The 15,137-nt window shown below is 51.2% G+C and overlaps 1 protein-coding gene across 1 annotated transcript; it reads right to left on the bottom strand.

Moving 5' to 3' along the window:
- Positions 1–6,479: 6,479 nt before the first annotated feature.
- On the bottom strand, positions 6,480–13,254 carry LOC136483973 (uncharacterized). Its single transcript, XM_066481136.1, has 11 exons — positions 13,173–13,254; positions 10,197–12,730; positions 10,003–10,111; positions 9,068–9,917; positions 8,575–8,983; positions 8,291–8,483; positions 7,984–8,199; positions 7,722–7,895; positions 7,269–7,646; positions 6,944–7,192; positions 6,480–6,862 (listed from the first exon to the last, which is right to left on the bottom strand). Exons 2-11 carry the CDS (start codon positions 12,725–12,727, stop codon positions 6,611–6,613), a joined length of 5,361 nt encoding a protein of 1,786 aa, XP_066337233.1. The 5' UTR covers positions 12,728–12,730; positions 13,173–13,254; the 3' UTR covers positions 6,480–6,610.
- Between the last annotated feature and the right edge of the window lie 1,883 nt (positions 13,255–15,137).

Here is a 15,137-nt window from a genome sequence, read left to right as displayed (position 1 = left end):
CAAGCTAGCTACATTATAGTACTATAATGATCAAATTTATCTTTCATCACTATATATAACTACATATCCCGCTTGTATGTGTTTATGCACGCAATTGCACTATATTTTTATTTTATGTATTTGCATGGCTGAAATAATTTGTGAAGTACATTATTGTATTGTGTAACTAGTTCCATTTTATTTAGAAAATATTTTATGTTTGACATGTCAACAACCAGATATAGCAAGGAGCTAGTTTGCTTCCTCAAATTTGAGTACTGCAGGATACATGAAAATAGTAATATTCAGATAGCCGCCAGTAATTGCAGTTGACGTACCATATATTGGATCCCGCCTGTTGAGCTTCCGGCAAGGTCATATACAGATACCGGCATGTGTTATAGGAAACTGATACCTGACCTAATCGACCTGTGTACCGCAGTATGTTCAGGAGTCAAATTACCAATGATAGTGTTCGGGCCACGAACACGTGACATGGATGCACAAGTACATCCCTTCTTCTCAGACTCCTCTAGCGATAAGTATCATAGGCAGAGGAATGGACCTTAAAGCTGTACAGGGGCTCAAAGCATGAGATGCGAATGCCAGGGATCGGGCTGCGCGACACCACTCCAGCTCGATTTTAACAGTGTATACATGATCATTCCCACAGTTGATTGAAGTTACTAATTTCGAAAAATAAAATTTTTACCTCTCCCCTTCATTCCAAGCTTTCAACTACTGAATAATTTCAATTTTGCTTATATAAAAAAAATGAAAATTTGGTTGTCAAAATTATATAGTTTAATTTGAAAAAAAAATCTATGTAACTACTGCTGCAACAGTGCGTGTGGAATTAACAAGTTTTCTTTACGTAATTAGCTGGTTCCTCAGGGGCATTGTGGTCAAAGTTGGGTAATAGGACAGGGCACCACTGGTCCCATAGGATTCCCACTCCCAGCGATAACATAACAAAGCCAGCCAGCGTTGACGACACGGACCGCAGGTCATCGATGTCGAGGTCATCGCTCCTCTTATCTGTGCAGCTGTGCTGGTGCAACAACGATAGGTATGGTCAGTTTAAGCATGCAAAGTCCAGCTCCCCGGCGTAATTGGCTTCTATACAACTTGATTCACACTTGTTATGGTGCCGCTTGTAATTTTGTAGTAGTATCAGAAACCATTGCCAGGGAATTCATCTAGATTGTGGGTTCGGGCCTCCTCAAATGCTCTTATATAACAACGATCATTTTGTCAAAAGAAGCAATAATATCTATCTGTTGTTATAGTAATTAGCAATATCTACCATGATAATTGTAGCAAAAAAACAAAGTAAAAAAAACTACTATTGGACGATCAGTGCCAAACCATCCAATGTGGTTGAAGACAAAAAGGACGGCCAAGTCAAGGGGCAGTGCGACCAAGCTTCATCTAGTCGAAATTGCAGCTAATAACTAGTCGTCACTTGACAATTCTGATGTCTTTAAAGATCCAGCAAGCATTCATTACAATACCAATGCATCTGTTACCCCGATTTCACACATCCAAGTTGCTCAGGGCAAGAATCTTCAACAGTCCATGTACAACTCAGCATCATCATCACTACACTGTTGTAGTAACAGCCATATAAAGCCCAATTCCATTAAAGCTTTGGTAGTAGAGTTAAACTTTAGTTGAGTTTGGTTTGTTAACATCTGCCATGCTACTTTGTAAGCTGGTAACCCCAGCACTGGATCTTGGGCTTTCGTTAAGCTTTCAATAAAGCCAGGCGAATGCCTTTGATCTAAAAAAAAAGATGTTGTCTATGGAAGGTTAGTTAGTCTATGTTGATCGGTCCAACGTAAACAAAAATGTTGGATCACGGTTAGGAATTCAAGTTCAGAGAAAATGATGCAGACTCCCAAACATGTAAGATGCGTTTGAGATGATTGAGAATTGAAAGTTATTCTTCCATTAAAATTCAGTTGCCAGGTCTGATGCATACAGCTGTGTCATTATTGTGTTGGTGTGTCCGGGAAGGCGGCTATACCTCCTATACACCCATACGGCCAGCACGCATGATATGGCATGGAAGGGTAAAGAACAAAACACAAGTGGGCAAGCTGCACCTTTACGGATTGGACCTCAATTAATAGAGTCCTTAATTTCAGAAACATATCTCTTACTTGGCCTGCTTAAGTTAGGACAGTCCCAATGAAAGAAACTAGTAGTTTCTATAACATAGGATACCACACCAAAAAAGTACTGTTTTCCAACCCATGGTTTCTATGAGTAATAATTATTTTCTCTTTCTCTCTCCCAACTCTATCTTCTTCCTCCAATGGGAGTGCGACACGAGCTTCCTAGAAACTGATGGTTTCTCCCCAATGGCGATTTCATGGTTTCTTGGTGCATTGGGTCAAGAGTAGACCTGATTTCTTCATGAAGAAACCATTTCTATGATTTTTGCTCTCTTTCTTCATTAATTACGTTGTCATGTCAGCGTTTTGCCTACGTGGCAAGTCATTTAATGATGATAGAAACCTTATTTCTTTGTCGAGTGAAAAAAAACACTCGACAACCTTATTTCTTTGCCGAGTGCCACTGACGAACACTCGGCAAAATCCTAACGGTCGGCACACTAATTGACGGATGTCCATGTGGTGGTTTGTTGCCGAGTGGCTATCTTTTGCCGAGTGTTTTTTCCTAGTTTGCCGAGAGTGTGTTTTTCAGCACTCGGCAAAGAGTTTGTTTGCCGAGTGTCATTATTTTGCCAAGTGTGTTTTTTTTGCAGCATTCGGCAAAAAGCTTTTTTTGCTGAGTGACCGATAGAATGCACTCGGCAAATATTTTTGCACTTGGAAAATCTGCTGTTTCTGGTAGTGAGCTTGACTTAGATCTCTGAGACACTGGGTTGTGCGGTTGCCGACTTCCCATGTCGGTAACGGGGGTGCCCCTTTCCATCTACAAACTAAGGAGAAGTGACAAGCAGTACCCAGGGTTTACAATTTCGGCGAAATATCGCCGAAATTTCCGAAATATCGCCTTTTTCGCTGAGGTCCTAAATTTTTTTGTATTGGTCAAAAATTTTCGGTTAAATTCATCTTTCACTCTAAAATTACACCAAACCACACTAAAATGACACTCCATATCATCTAGTCTTATCAAAGCCCTAAATTTCTTCAAATTTATTTAATTTTCTCACTCACACATTGGACGGCACTAGTATATGCAGCTCGCCCACCGTCAGCACACTATATTACCGCGACTCTACTTCTGTGATATATTATGTTATTTCGTCGATGTTATATAAATTTATGATGGATGATGGATTATAGAGTTTTCCTAGTGAAATGATGCCAAATTTGTTTAAAACTCAATTTAAATTTATTTAAATTTGAACCAATATTTCTGAAATTTCGTATTTATCGCTGGGGACCGAAATTTTTTTCTTACCGGTATTGTAAACCCTGGCAGTACCTTGTTGACGCCGTCGCAAACCGTATTCCTGGCTGGAAGGGAAACCTGCTAAACCTTGCAGGGAGTACGACGCTGGTTCGGGCAACCCTTCCAGCAATTCGGGTCCACCTGTCTATTGTCGTCTGTCTATCTCCGTGGGGGCTGGACTCTATTGATCGCCGTCGTCGAGCCTTTCTCTGGTCTGGTGGAGAGGCAGTTGCAGCCGGAAAATGTCGAGTGTCTTGGGCTGTCGCCTGCAGGCCTAGGACCTTGGTGGCCTGGTTATCATAGATCTTCGTCCTGCTGGCGTTGCATTTCGAGTAAGATGGGAGTGGCTGTGCGGAGGACCATAACAGATAGTACGTGAGCGCTCTTGCCGGCGAGGCGTGAGAAAGCGGTGATTGAAGTTTTTCAGGCCGCTACATACTCTGTTCTGGGCGATGGACAATCCACTTTGTTCTGGCTGGATAGATGGGTTGATGGCAACAGTCTCCAGCAGTTGACACCGGCCTTGTTTGCTTCTCTACGCAGATCGGCTCGTCATCGTGTTGTTGCCGAGGCACTTCAACACAGGACCTGGGCTAGGGACATTGGTCTTGACGTTTCGGTTCAGGTTCTTGTCGACTACCTAAGGGTGTGGGTGATCACTGAAAATGTTCATTTAACGCCTGGGGTGCCGGACAGGTTGAATTGGCGTTGGTCCAGTAGCGCCAATACTCTGCAGCTTCTGTATACTCGGCAATGTACCTTGGCTCCTCAAGACCGTTGGGTGCCAATTAACTCTGGAAGACGGATGCGCCGCCATGTGTGAAAGTATTCTTCTGGTTCACCCTTCATGGCCGTTGCTGGACCGCAGAGCGCCGCAGGAGGCATGGGTGGCAGCAGTCGGATGACTGCATTTTGTGTGCGCAGGCTGCCGAAACCACGGATCATCTTCTGCTTGGTTGCGTTTTCAGCAGGGAAATCTGGTCCGTCGTACTGAGGAGGCTGCACTTGGACTCATCGATTGTGGTGTGCCAGCAAAATTTCTTTTCGTGGTGGTTGAGCTCCAGGAAACGGGTGCCACAGATAGCACGCCGAGGCTTCGACTCCTTAACCTTCATCATTGGCTGGATGATCTGGAAGGAGCGCAACGAAACGACATTTGGTGGATCGCCTACGCTACCGACACAGTTGCTGGCAAAGATTGTCGAGGAGGCCAAGGAGTGGTCCTTGGCGGGATACGCCATACTGGACCGTTCTCCAGTTGCTTTAGAGGGCCGTCATGGGTCTTAGTCGCAAATTGTGCTGTGTAATATCGCGCTTTCTTTCATGGGTTTGGCATCCTGTTTGCTAATCATGCGACGAAATGCTCTTAGGATGTAAGTTGAACTTGGCCCTTTCTGCCTTCTCTTAATAAAATACGTGCCCACGGCATGGTCGCGAAAAAAAAAATATAACAAATAATATAGAAAATAAAAATCCGAATCGTGTAACCTGAGTACAGGCCCAAACTCATGTGGCGGAAGCCCAACGTCTCCTCATTTGGCCCAGCCTACACACAGCATATAAACGCCATTCTAAAAAATATATAACTATGAAATTTTTGTCTGTCAAAATAGCTAAAGTTGATTAAGTTTATCGTAAATAGTATTAATATTTATTTCTTTAATTAAATTTACTTTACAAATGTGTCCCATAATTAATCAAATGATACTTATTTTGTATCATAATTGTTAGTATTTTTTGTAGAACTTTGCTTTCTTTTGGAGATGGGGGTAGTTTCTCTCTACCCTCTCTCATCTACCTATACCATGATGTTGAAGTCCAAACTGGTGGATTCCATATAGCCCAGCAGCTTAACGCCCTCGCCGGCTTCTAGTTGGCAAAACACCGTTCCTTGTTTGAATGGCATATGCCTCAGGCCGTGGGATGGAAAACTGTTGTAAGTATATAATTTAGTTTCATACTAACTGGGCCTATTATGTAGTAATTCTGTATAATATAATAAAAACTGAAACTCTGATACATAAACACGCTACATGCATACATATCTTATGCTTATGAGTACCTATAAGTCGAGAGTTAGTAGATGTCACTATGTATATAGTATGTACTTCGCATGGACGGACATATCACCTACAGTACAAAAAGAATAGCGTCGATAAAATCCTAACATAAATAAATATAGAAAAAATACCAACATATATATCAAGTGGTCCATGGTTAGCTAGCTAGATTCCTGTACAAAGAACATAATAAGAAAGTGAAGTAAGCACTGCTATGTTCCCTCATATATAGCTGCACAAGTCCGTGCTGACGACCTGCAGCCTGCAGGCCCTGCTCCAGCATCTGGCTGAGCTACCTTATCTTCTTCCACCAATGAGCTTGCCACAAGCACTACAGGAAAACGCCTCTTTGCCGACTGCTTGCCCCGGTCGGCAAAGGCATAAACCCAGTCGGCAAAGGCTTTGCCGACCGCAAAGCCACGTGGCAGTCGGCAAAGAGCAGTCGGCAAAGCCTGGGTCGGCAAAGGCGGATTTGCCGACTGCCACGTGGCACACAGTCGGCAAATCCTTTGCCAACTGCCACGCCAGCAGTCGGCATAGCCACGTGGCGCCGTCAGCCCTGACGGCAGGCTTTGCCGACTGCTGGTTCCTCGGCAGTCGGCAAAGAATTATTTTTTCAAAAATTGTTTGCCGACTGGCCGCCAGCTCGGCAGTCGGCAAAGAAAGAAAATATTTTTTTTTGAAATGTTCTTTGCCGACTGCTTTCGGAGTTGCAGTCGGCAAAGATTCTGTCCTGGGGTTTTTTTGCCCAGCTTTGCCGACTGTCGGCAAAGCTGGAATTTTTTTTTTTGCTTTTGTTTTCTGTTTTCTCGCATCAAAACCCTGCAAAATCACAAATTATAATCCAATTTCACCAGAAGCACCGGTAGCACCATTTATATCACAATTTCATCACATTTGTCGCCAACATCACCACATATATCACAATAACGCACAACATCACATATATCTCACATATATGTCACAATAACAACCACACAAGTGCATTACAACCATCACATGAAGTCCAACACGTCGAACACCACAAGTCGACGTCCATCACACGAAGTTCAACATAACAAGTCTAGGTCCATAACGAAGAAAAGAAATACATGACAACAACTTCGACGATACGGTGGATACATGATAACAGAATCGACAAGTACCTAGCTCGTCGCGCCGTCCCCGGTCTCGTCGTCCGCTCCGCCCCCAGAGCCCCCAGGGTTTGCCCACGGAAACCCCCTTGGACCAAACTGAGGCGCCTGCGCGTACTGCCACCCTCCGCGCACCGGCGGCCACGAGTACGTCGGAGGAGGGCCACGCGGAGGTGGATACGGTGGATAGGGTGCAGGTGGTGGATACGACATCATCTGATGGCCGGGACCTCCAGGAGACGGGTTCGAACCCGCCGACTGTACCTGCACAAGTTAAACGCCAAGTGATGTCATTAGTATCTGCAGCATGGACGCACAAGTTAAAGCAAGAGTCAATATACTCACCGGGGTCCCTCCAGGAGCGACAGGAGCAGGCACAGGAAAAAACTCTGGAGGAGGAGGCGGTGGAGCGAACATTGGAAGAGGAGGCGGTGTAGACGCCCCGGGCGTCTGCATGGACTGGAAGAAGCTGGCCATGTTCTGCATCTGAGTGTTGTAGTGCTGCTGCAGGCTTTGCTGGTAAGCCATCTGTTGCGCCATCATCTGCGCGTGCAACGTGGCGATCCTCTCCTCCATCTTGGCCTCCATCTGGGCCTGCAATATTACATCCGCAGTGTTGATTGTATGTACAGGTGCGAAACGAGTGAACGACGAACGAAACGGCACTTACCTGTGACGCTGACTGCCGCCGGGGCGCTACGGGGATGTCGCTGGAGCTCGTGGGCGTGGATCGAACCTGGGTCAGCGTAGGAACCTGGGACGGGTCGAGGGCGCTGTGGGCCATGTAGTAGCGGCCGTGCTGCTTCCCTGGTCCCAACCTCTGCAGGAGGTCTGTGTCCAGGGGCTCGGCGGTGGGGTCGAACGTCTCCCCGTAGCGCTGGCGAGCCGCGACGGTGTACTCGGTGGCCTTCTCGTAGGCGGTGGGGTTGGTGTACGCATCGGGCCCGTCCTCCGGGTTGTAGACGTTGTTCGGATCCGTCGCCTTGCCCTTGTGAGAGAGGAGGTACGCGGTGTACTCGTTGATTTCCTGCCCACCGTGCGTCTGCGTCTGCATTGAAAACACAAACATGGTTACAAGTATTGACAATTGAGCGCAAGGATTAAGACATGAACGGACGCATACCCATCTTGTCGCGAACTGGGGGAGGGGCTGATTCCCTTGGTGGTGTGACACCCCTCGCATCTGCGCGCGGCGGCCCTGACGGTCGGCGCGCCTCGCGTACGCCTCATCCGTGCGCCACATGCGCACAATCTCCGTCCAGCATTCCCTGTGGTTGTCGCACCACGACGGACACACCTGCATGACATCAAGTATTTGACATGCGAGAAGATTAGTGTAATGTTTCACTGAAGGAATCTGAACGAATGTTGTCATACTTAATTACCTGCTCGTATTGCGCTTGGGTGAGGTCGGCCTCCCTCGAGTTCATTCTCTGGCGGATTTGGGGCTTCTTGATGTTCTCTCCAAGCACGTTGGCGTGGAAGTCGCGGATGGCCTGTATGCGCGCCTCATGGTACAGGTCCTTGAGACGATCTTTGCAGACCGCCTCCTGCACTCGCGCCGCCTGGGCCGCTTTACCCTCCTCGCACGTGAAGAAGTCCTGCACACAGACACATCATGTAGCATTTCCTTTTTGCAAGAAGTCCGACGAATGCGTACTATTTAGCAATGCGGTGCGATGAAAGACTCACCCAAAACTCCCTCTTTATCTTTGCCGCGATGGTCTCGCCACCCTCCTCGACGAGGTAGAAGTGGGACCACTTGGTGGGCACCTTCATCTCGCCGTTGACGTTGACAAGGCCAGGGTAGTACTCCTTAATCAGGAGGCCCTGGATGCCATTGATATGGCGTGCTTGACCTGCTCCACTCACAATCTTCCAGGAACTGCACGAGTCATTAAGAACAATTGTTAGTCTTCAGTTCGATTTTTGACATGTCATATGAACAAGTAGTGAAATCAATAATGGTTACTTACGTCTGGCCCACGGGTGTGATCACCGGGCGCTGGTGGAATTGCGGCCGCACCCTAGGAAGCTGCGTGGGCCCGCGCGAGTACACCTTGGCCACGCCTGACGAAGTCGAAGCCGTCTCGCCTGGTGTAGGCGCGTCGTCGCCGTCGTCGTCGTCATCGTCGTCGTCGTCGTCGCCGCCGCGCTCGTCGTCACGCGACGTCAGTCCCCCCTTGCGAGGACGAGAACGGCAGCCTCCTGGTCGCCTGGCGACGTCCGCTGGGGGGCTGGGACCCCCTACTGGACTGACCCGCGCACCAACACCTCCTCCTCCTCCTCGTCGTCGTCGGCGGTCTCCTGCGGGGGGACCTGGTACGCCGAGCGTACTGCTCGATGCGGCCGCTGCCGCCGTCCGCCTGGCATTTTGCCGAGTGCCTGCAATGACAAAGAACAAAACTGTTAGCATAAATAAATGACAAGTACTTGTAAAGGAACATAATAATAACAATATAGTATTACATGGCCTCGTAATTATCTCCGCGAACGGCAATATCTCGGGCGTGGAGTCGTCATCTCTATCACTATCGTCGTCATCGCTATCAATATTGTCGAGCTCCCTTAAGTCATCACTGTCATCATCATCCTCATCGTCTCCATAGTCATCATCATGTACCTCCTCCTGGACAACTCCATCGCGCTGCATCTGCCATCGCTCAAGCATTCTTAAGTCCCTGGCATCCTGCACCTCCTCACCCTCGTCCTCATCGATTTCGTTGTCTACTTCCATGCCCATGAGCGAACCAATGTCGATCTCCAAGGTACCTTCTAGCCCCTCAGGTTGATAGAACTCATCGGTGCTTGGGTCAAAGTTGTAATCGTCGTCGTTTGGGAGAGGCGCTTTGCCGCGCGGCGACACCAAATGCACAAGGCTCCACCCCGCAAGCTTCTCGTCTTTTTGGCACGCCCATGGGAGGTAATAAACTTGCGTGGCGTCTCGGTTGGCCACAATGTAGACATCGTCTCCTTTATAGCTGGAGTCCTGTCGAATCTCGACTTGACCTATCGTAAGGTCTTTCCTCGTGATATCAGGATCGAACCAATGGCATTTGAATACCACCGGCGCTAAAGTCCCGGCACCCTTAAAGTTGAGCTCGTATATCTCTTCGACTATGCCGTAGTAGTCCTTCCCATCCGTGCCGGGCGTACGAACTCCGCAGCACATGGTTTTTAGGTTGGGTCGACTCTCCTCGTAGCTTCTCGTGCGAAAGCGATAGCCATTCACATCATAAACGGTGAATGACTTCACCCTACGGGAGAAGCCACGGCCCACCTGTTTCAATTCATCGCTCATTTCTGCATCCGTTCGGGCCTGCAAGGGTAGGAGATCGTTACATAACTCGCTCCGGGGAGCAAAGTGGAATCACAAAGTCGGAAAGAGGTTAGTTGGTTGGTACCTTTGTACAGAACCAGGAGATGAAATCGGGCACACCGTGTCTAAGAAGATTGTCTTCTTCTTGCTCGGTAGGAGCCCTATTGCCTCTCCAGTATTGACTAATAAATTCCCTGAAAGAAGGAAGAAACTAGAGGGTCAGACCATGATAGATGGAGGATAGTGACGGCGTAGGTAACAAGCTCATTGAGAACTTACTTCTGATAAGGAATCACTTCATCAAGGTTGATCAACAATGTGAACATGATAGTCTGCCACTCCTGATGGTTCAACTGCTTGTTGGTACCTGCGCTTCCACTCCCGAGATCCCCTTGGAAAAGGCTGAGTATCGATGAGTTCTCGTCAGCGTTGTAACGAGGGGTTGGATTGTGCATGCTGCGAAGCTTCTCAGTATAGTACGCCTGTGTGAAGGTCGACACCTCCTCTAGAACGGAGGCCTCTCCCACGGAAGCCTCAATCTTGGCTTTATTTCTACAATTTTTCCGAAGAAGCTTTAGACACCTCTCGATTGGATAGCACCAACGGGCCTGCACGGGACCCCCCAACCGTGCCTCGCGCGGTAGGTGCAAGATCAGATGCTGCATGGACAGAAAGAAGCCGGGTGGAAATATCATCTCCAACTTGCAGAGCAACAGAGGTGCAGCCTTCTCCAGTTCAACACAAACATCCCGAGACAACTCCTTGGCACAAAGCTGGCGGAAGAAGAAGCTCAACTCTGCCAGGACGCGCCACACATGCTCTGGGAGGTATCCCCGGGTCATCGCAGGAAGGATCCGCTCAATCCATATGTGGAAGTCATGGCTCTTCATCCCTAAGACTTTCATAGTCTGCAAGTTCACACCCCTGCTCAGATTCGCCGCATACCCATCGGGGAACTTTAACGTCTTGATCCACTGCAGAACTTCCTTCCTATCTGCCCTTTTCAGGATGTAATCGGCCGGCCCCCTTTTCCATTTCCTGCCGGGCGCAGGGGTCTTCATCACCAGGTTTGGTCTATCACAGATCATCTCCAGGTCCAGTCTAGCCTTGACGTTGTCCTTCGACTTTTTGCCAACGTCCATGAGTGTTGCCCAGAGTGCCTCGGCCACATTCTTTTCTGTGTGCATTACATCGATGTTGTGTGGAAGAAGAAGGTCCTTGAAGTAGGGGAGCCTAGTCAAGCCCGATATATGAGTCCACATGTGGTCCCGAGCATATCCCTTAAACCCACCTGTTTCCTCAGGTTCGAGAGCCTGTATGTCGGCAAGGACGGCGGCAGGGCTCTTAACCTGCGGAATGGGGCCGGTGACTTGAACGCCTTTCGTGAAGTGCTTTACATCTAGCCTGAATTCATGGTTCTCAGGCAGGAATTGGCGATGCTTGTCGAAAGAAGAAAACTTGCCGCCCTTGGCCAGCCAGGTGAACATCACATCTGCCTTGCATGTCGGGCAAGGGAACTTCCCGTGAACACACCACCCGCTGAATAAGCCATACGCCAGGAAGTCATGCATTGAATACTGGTACCACACATGCATTCTGAAGTTCCTCTTCGTAGCCCGGTCGTACGTGAGTACCCCCTCTTCCCAAGCAAGTTCCAATTCATCCCACACCGGCTGCATGAACACACCCATATTGTCGCCCGGGTGTCCAGGTATTATCAGCGTCAAGAGCACGTTCTTAGGTTCAAACATGACGCCGGGGGGGAGATTGAGGGGGATCACAAACACGGGCCAGCAAGTGTACGGGGCCGCCATCATTCCAAACGGGTTGAACCCATCTGTTGCCAGCGCTACGCGTACATTCCGAGCCTCCATAGCCTTGACAGGATTCATGTTATCGAAGTGCTTCCATGCATCACCGTCCGCCGGGTGTACCATCTTGTCAGGATGGTATCTTTTGCCATTCTTGTGCCACGTCATCTGTTTCGCGGACTCCTCCGTCATATACAGCCGTTGCAGCCTCGGTAGGAAAGGAAGGTGCCGTACGACCTTCTCGGGGACCTTAGACTGTTTCATGCTGCCATCAGAGCCTTCTACCAACACGAACCTAGAGGCATCGCACTTCGGACAGGTTTTTGCTTCCTCGAGGTCTCCCCTGAACAGGACGCACCCCTTCGGACAAGCATGGATCCCCTCATACGGCATCTTAAGTGCACGAAGGAGCTTCTGTGTAGCGTAGGTGTTCGTCGGCAGGACATGATCTGCCGGAAGCAGTCCCCCAACAATGCTCAACACGAGATCGAAGCCGTCTCGACTAATGCCCAGCTGCGACTTCAACCCTATCAGGCGTGAGACGGCATCCAGTTGCGTAAGCTTTGTCTTCTCGTGAAGGGGCTTCTGTGCCGACTCCATCATGTCGTAGAAGGCCTTCGCGGTTTCCTCCGGATCTTCCTCCACATCCATTCCTTCGCCAAACCGTGCTTCGTGGAAGTCTGCCATCATGTCTGCCATCCCGGCATCGCCATCATACTCCTCGAGGACGGGTCGCACCACCTCGTCCCTAATAGGATGGTATTCACCATGGTGGCGCCAACGGGTATAGTTTGGAACGAACCCGTGCTTGAACAGATCTCTCAACACCTGAGCCTTTACTTTCTTCTTCTTGTTCCTGCACTCGCTGCAGGGACACGGCATCCGAATCGACCCTTTAGCAGCTGGGCCAAATGCATGCTCCAGGAACTCAGTCGTCCCCCTGATCCATTCGTGGCTCTTACTTGCGAAGCCCGAGTACATCCACTCACGGTCACCCATGCTCTGTCATGCGGCAATGTTAACATGTGATAAAACCAGCAAGTGCATCTACAACGCGCTCCTACCATCTAATAGGTGAAGGATAGGTCCTAATCCCACCCGAGCATGCGCAGACGAGGTTAGCTTCCATGCTCCGCTCCCGTCCTAGACGGAATTTCGGCAGCACCTCCCCGCTGTTCTCCCGATACACGTCCCGGCGGGGAGAGTGTGTATCCAGAGAACAACGGGGAGGTCCTGCCGAAACTCCGACTCGGACGGGAGCGGAACATGGGAGCTAACCTCGTCTGCGCATCCTCGGGCTGTCCAAATAACGTGGACAATCCGAAACGGATACGGTTATACATATGCGAAGAACGCATACTTCCAACCGTATCCGTTTCGGACGGGAGACGCCTAACTGGGTAACGCGACCTACGACTACATGTGGCGGAAAGAGGGGTCATACCGCAGGTGCCGGTGAAGAAAGGCTAGCGGGGCAGTGCCGAGTCGTGCTCCTCCGGCTAGCCTCCAATGGGAGCCCTCCTGAAAAAGAAAAACAATTAGTGAGAACGAAAAATTTCGGCAGCACCTCCCCTGTACGGGAAGGTTACCAAACCTGCAAGAAAAGACGGCACGATGGCCGACAAACACATATACATGTCAGGCACGATGGCCGACAACCACAAATGTATTTCCAATCCATGCAGAAGAATATAGCAGGTATTAAAAAGTAAACTACTACTACTAGTAGTACTACTACCTCGTCGTCACGGCGGCGTCCACCGGCGCGTGGAGCAGAGGCGCGGCGTGGAGGACGGCGAGGCGAGCGAGGACGACGCGGCGAGGCGAGGACGGCGAGGCGAGGACGGCGCGGCGAGGACGGCGACGCAGGGCCAGCGGACGGCGAACGGCGCGCGGACGGCGGATGGTGCGCGGACGGCGGACGGAGCGGGCACGCCGGATCGGGGCGGGGCAGCGACGGCGCGGGGCGGGTCGGGGCGAGGCCGCGGCCGCTGCGGGGACGACGCCGGAGCTGCACGCGACGGCGCGCCTAGCCGAGGCCGGATCGGGCGGGGCAGCGCCGGTGAGGGGCCTGGGCGGGGCAGCCGGCGCCGGGAGGGGCCCAACGCGGGGGGGCCAGCGCGGGGGGGGGGACGCGCCGCGGGGGTGGCCCAGCGCGGGGGGGGAGCGCGGGGGGAGGGGGGGCGCCGCCGGGGATGGCCGCCCGCCGGGGAGGGACCAGCCGGGGGGGGGGGCGCCGCCGGGAGGGCCGCCCCCGCGGAGGGCGCCGCGCCGCCTGGGAGGGGCGCGCGGCCGCCGGGAGGGCGCGCGGCCGCCGGGGAGGGGCGCGCGGCCGCCGGGGAGGGCGCGCCGCGCCGGGGAGGACCAGCGGGGGGGGGGGCGCCGCCGGGGGGCCGCGCCGCGCGGGGGAGGGCGCCGCGCCGCCTAGGAGGGGGCGCGCAGCCGGGGAGGGAAGTCGCGGTGGCGGGAGTCGCACGGGGGTGAGAGAGCCGGGTGGCGGTGGGGCGCGGGGAGGGGCGGGGCCGCGACGGGGCAGGAGCGGCGGGGGGAGGGCGGGGAACGCGCCGCCTGGGAGGGGGCCCGGACGCCGAGGGCGCGCGCGGCCGGGAGGGGGCGCGCGACGACCGGGGAGGGCTCGCACGCGGCCGGGGAGGACCAGCGCGGGGGGGCGGGGGGGAGATGTCCAGGTTTTAGCCACCCGACGTCGCCACTTGCTCGAAACTTTCTCAAATTTTTACCACAGCCTCCGCATGCGATGACAAGACACGTCGTCAAGTTTCGTCATTTTCGGACCCCGTTTCGATTTTATAAAATTTAAAAACACTTTTCACGCGCGTGGCTCGGCGTGTTCCGACACCAACACGGTTCGAAATTTCACGCGAGGCCCCGCACACGGCCTCAACATGCTCCAAACATCATGAATATCATTTTCTGAATGGCCGGATTCCATTATTTCATGTACCTGCAGTTCAAATCTGGAGCTGCCGGAAAAAATCAAAGAAACAGAAAAAATCTACGGAATATAGCAAAATAAATCAAAATGATCCCAAACTTGGAATATATCATGTACTTACTGTATCAAGGCAACACAAAAAACTGGGATCGAAAATCAAAAAAAATAAAAATTCTTTGCCGACTGCCAGGGAGGATGGCAGTTGGCAAAGCCTGCGCCTTTGCCGACTGCTGACGGAGTGGCAGTCGGCAAAGGTGACGGTGTGGATGGCGTCAACCATGGCCTGCCTTTGCCGACTGCAATTCTTTGCCAACTGCCTGGCAGTCGGCAAATCCTGCTTTGCCGACTGCAGGAAATTCCAGTTGGCAAAGGGACCTCTTTGCCGAGTGTCGAAAAAAAACAGTTGGCAAAGAAAATTGCAGTCGGCAAAGAGCCAGTTTCCTGTAGTGAAGGCTT

This window comes from Miscanthus floridulus, chromosome 9 (assembly GCF_019320115.1).
Source record: "Miscanthus floridulus cultivar M001 chromosome 9, ASM1932011v1, whole genome shotgun sequence".
NCBI classification, from domain to species: domain Eukaryota; kingdom Viridiplantae; phylum Streptophyta; class Magnoliopsida; order Poales; family Poaceae; genus Miscanthus; species Miscanthus floridulus.
The sequence above is the reverse complement of the archived record's forward strand: the minus strand, read 5'-3'. Positions and strand labels throughout refer to the sequence as shown.

Bases quoted from the DNA above. Each gene is read 5' to 3' on its own strand.
- LOC136483973 (XM_066481136.1), bottom strand. From the start codon at position 12,727: ATGGGTGACCGTGAGTGGATGTACTCGGGCTTCGCAAGTAAGAGCCAC. The intron at 10,112-10,196 runs GTAAGTTCTCAA...TCCTTCTTTCAG, and splicing joins GAAGTGATTCCTTATCAGAA to GGAATTTATTAGTCAATACT. The intron at 6,863-6,943 runs GTGAGTATATTG...TAACTTGTGCAG, and splicing joins TCGCTCCTGGAGGGACCCCG to GTACAGTCGGCGGGTTCGAA.